Source organism: Ascaphus truei, unplaced genomic scaffold (assembly GCF_040206685.1).
Source record: "Ascaphus truei isolate aAscTru1 unplaced genomic scaffold, aAscTru1.hap1 HAP1_SCAFFOLD_1839, whole genome shotgun sequence".
NCBI lineage: Eukaryota > Metazoa > Chordata > Amphibia > Anura > Ascaphidae > Ascaphus > Ascaphus truei.
Window position 1 is genome coordinate 4,416 of NW_027454741.1, and position 3,085 is coordinate 7,500.

At 40.6% G+C, this 3,085-nt stretch overlaps 1 protein-coding gene across 4 annotated transcripts in view; it reads right to left on the minus strand.

Annotated features, from left to right (window-relative positions):
* Nucleotides 1-304: 304 nt before the first annotated feature.
* Nucleotides 305-3,085, minus strand: part of SKIDA1 (SKI/DACH domain containing 1) — a 5,471-nt gene continuing 2,690 nt past the window's right edge. For all 4 annotated transcript variants that reach the window (XM_075582048.1, XM_075582047.1, XM_075582046.1 and 1 more), the window contains exon 2: nt 305-3,085. This exon is cut by the window's right edge. In XM_075582048.1, coding sequence (XP_075438163.1) covers nt 1,684-3,085 — 1,402 coding nt within the window. In that variant the 3' untranslated portion in view covers nt 305-1,683.

Genomic DNA, 3,085 nt, shown 5'->3' on the forward strand with positions numbered 1-3,085 from the left:
GATGTGTATGAAATCGGGCTAAAAGATGGTTACAATGAGAATTGCTGTCTGTAACCAATACTATTTGTTAGGAATTAAAAGAGAAAGTATCCTCAAAATAATGATCAATGTACAGTCCTGTAGTTTAATATAAACACAAAGAATGCATTGACAACTCACATACCAGACTCACACATGTGTCTCATTAGAAAACATGTTGCATGTTGTTTTCATTTTTTGCTGGTATTAAGAAAATTGTAAATGGCTTTGTAAGTGTGTAAAGTTTTGCAGAGAAAATTCGTCTGGATAAAAACACAGCTCCATATTCATTGTAACACAATTTTTAATGCAAAATGTTTACATCTTCCGTGCAGAGCACCTATTTGAGACTTGAAACCAAAAAAAAAAAAAAATGTTAAATAAATCTTTTCAGTTAATATCAATCAGACCTACTTCTGGAATAATTCAGGATGTATTGAATCCGGGTTTTGAAACAGTGTATTTAATTTAAAATAAAGCTGAACCATGCTTTTCAACAGTGCAAATTTCCATAATTTTGATTTACTGCTTTCATCACAACGTTACACAAGAAAGTCTATACCAAGAGGTCTCCACAATTCTGAATATTTATCTATTTCAGTTTTAAGTGCAAATGTAGAGAACTGATTCTGATTGTCACGTGCAGTAATACTCCTACATACAACAGGAATGTAGGACGATTCAAGTTTAGAGCTACAATGAATAATGCAGTTTAACACGGCTTTAATGCCTGAGTTTTCTAGCCAAAAAACAACGACCAGCAAGGCATTCACACTCTTTTTGTTCATAGCTTCTACATATGACTCTTGTTTCACTTGCACATTTTATTGAATGTCTCTGCTTCCTCAGTGGTCTGGAGAGTTCATACATAAGTGTTGTGTGTGTGTGTGTGTGTGTTCCAGTCGAATATTTAGCTTATTGTGAGCACATTGATGCCATGCTCAGGCCATATCACAAGATGACATTAGTGAGTGATAGAAACAGAAATGCCTTTGGGTACAAGGGAAGTTTTTTTTCCTCTACTACTGTATGACTGTGCATGTAAAAAGACAGCATTTAACAAAAAATACAATTACATATTTATTTACTGGTTGATGAGGCAGCTTTTTTCCAGTGCCTGAGTTGCACTCAACCCCAAACCATTCCAGTCCATAGAAAATGAGTAAGTGCAACTGCTCATAGAAAAAAAAAGACACCCTCTCACCCGAAAACTAATCCCCAGAAACTGTCATATATAATTAGGGTGAACCCATACTGTGCAACCAAGTATTTTAACTGAATTAACAGTCAGACTTCCACGTTCCAAATCTAGTGCATAAATGCAATGGCTCATACTATTTTTTTTAATTATTATTATTAATAAACCTTTTGACATTTGTATGTTGCAGTTGAATTGAGGTACCGGGTGCATTGTAAGAATTCTAACAGTAAAGTGTTTCCAGCTTTCCATTCAAGATCAAGTTTTATTTATGTCTTTAGCATTGAGTAGTCAGTGGAATGTTACCAAAACAATCTCCATATTGCAAAAGCAAAATATTTATCCAATTTTCCTTCTCAGCAAGATGTCAGGACAGAAATCCCCCCCCCCCCCAAAAAAAAAACACAAGAGGCTGATACAACCATTTGTTCTCAAAAAGGTATATAAAAAAAAAAATTCCAAACATGTTATGAGTGAAATGTCCTGAATTTATGACTAGGTGGAAGAGGTATAGCAGAACCACCCAATTGCCATTTCCAAATAGGATGGGCCTTGTGAGGTGGGTGAGAATCCTTTGTGCTGTTTAAGGAATAGGCTGGGAGTAAATCCCCATCTTTGCTAATAATTAGTGATGGTGGAGAGGGAAAATTTGCCATGAAATTAAAAGGTCTTTTTACCGCTGATGCTACATTGTTGGCTACCCTTTTACGTCTATTGGTAACTGCAAAATCATCCAGTGTTCCTTCATATATGTCACTTTTACCTGGGGGACGTGGACTTCTGTCTGATTTCAGATTTGGTTTGCTGGGTGTTGTCTGCAGCAGAGGTCGTTTTCCTAGCACCAGTGTCCTGTAATTCTTTCTCACTTTTGCACCAAATTTATATTCTCCTTCCTCGGGTTTGGGGATACCTAAAGTGCATGGAAGGACCTGGCTTGGAGCCAGCACATTTAAGGAAGTGGCTTGTTGATCAGTGCACACTGAGTCTTCCTTGGCTTTTAATAAAGCCTGCTCCGTTTTATTTTCACTCAACTCACTGTCAATCTCGTCTTTAGCAACATTGCACTCATACTTTAGCTTATGCTGTGTAGCTTCAGATTCATATTCTTCACTCGCACTACTGTCCTCTATTTTAATTTTGACGTTGTGCAGAAAGGGTAAATCAGTGCATGTACCATCCCCATTCACACCATGGTGAGTCTGCAAAGAGTTGGACTCCGCTGAGCCAGATATTTTGGACACTTTCCCCCCCTTTTCAGCGGAGGCAGAAACACAATGTGAGGACCTGGGGGGGGGTGTATTGTTTTCCACGCATTGTGGAAGAGTTGATTGAAGGCACTGCCTTGCCTCCCTGTGTATTCTTTGTTGTGGAAATGCATTGTTTTGCTTTGGGCTAGGTGAAGAGCCCCCCTCTGCCACACAGTTAATTGTTAAGTCAGTCCTCTTCACACTAGAAGCAAATCCAGAGTGTGGGAATGAGACTCCAGATTCTCTGTCACTTCTTATCTCGGGGAAAGGACTTCTTCCAAGGCCAAAAGAACAACAGAGGCTGGGAGCTGTGGATCCCCAGCCCTGGGTGTGCCAGTCTTCTTGCATTTCAGATTTGATCTCACAGTGGGCAGCTTTACCCTCCCCTAACCTGCCAGCACCCGGGCTTGGGGATCTGGCAGTGAAATGATACAGGAGGTTGGCCTGGGCCATGAGGGGTGGCTTGTTGGCCGGGCTGGAGAAACTAGTTCTGCGGAACCGAATGCTTTCCACCGACACCTGGCTGGAGACAGAGCTGGAGTCCGACTCAGAAGAGCTCTCCTCGTCTGAGCTGAGGTCGCTGGAGTCAGACAGGCTGCCCTCCTCCTCCTCCTCCTCTTCC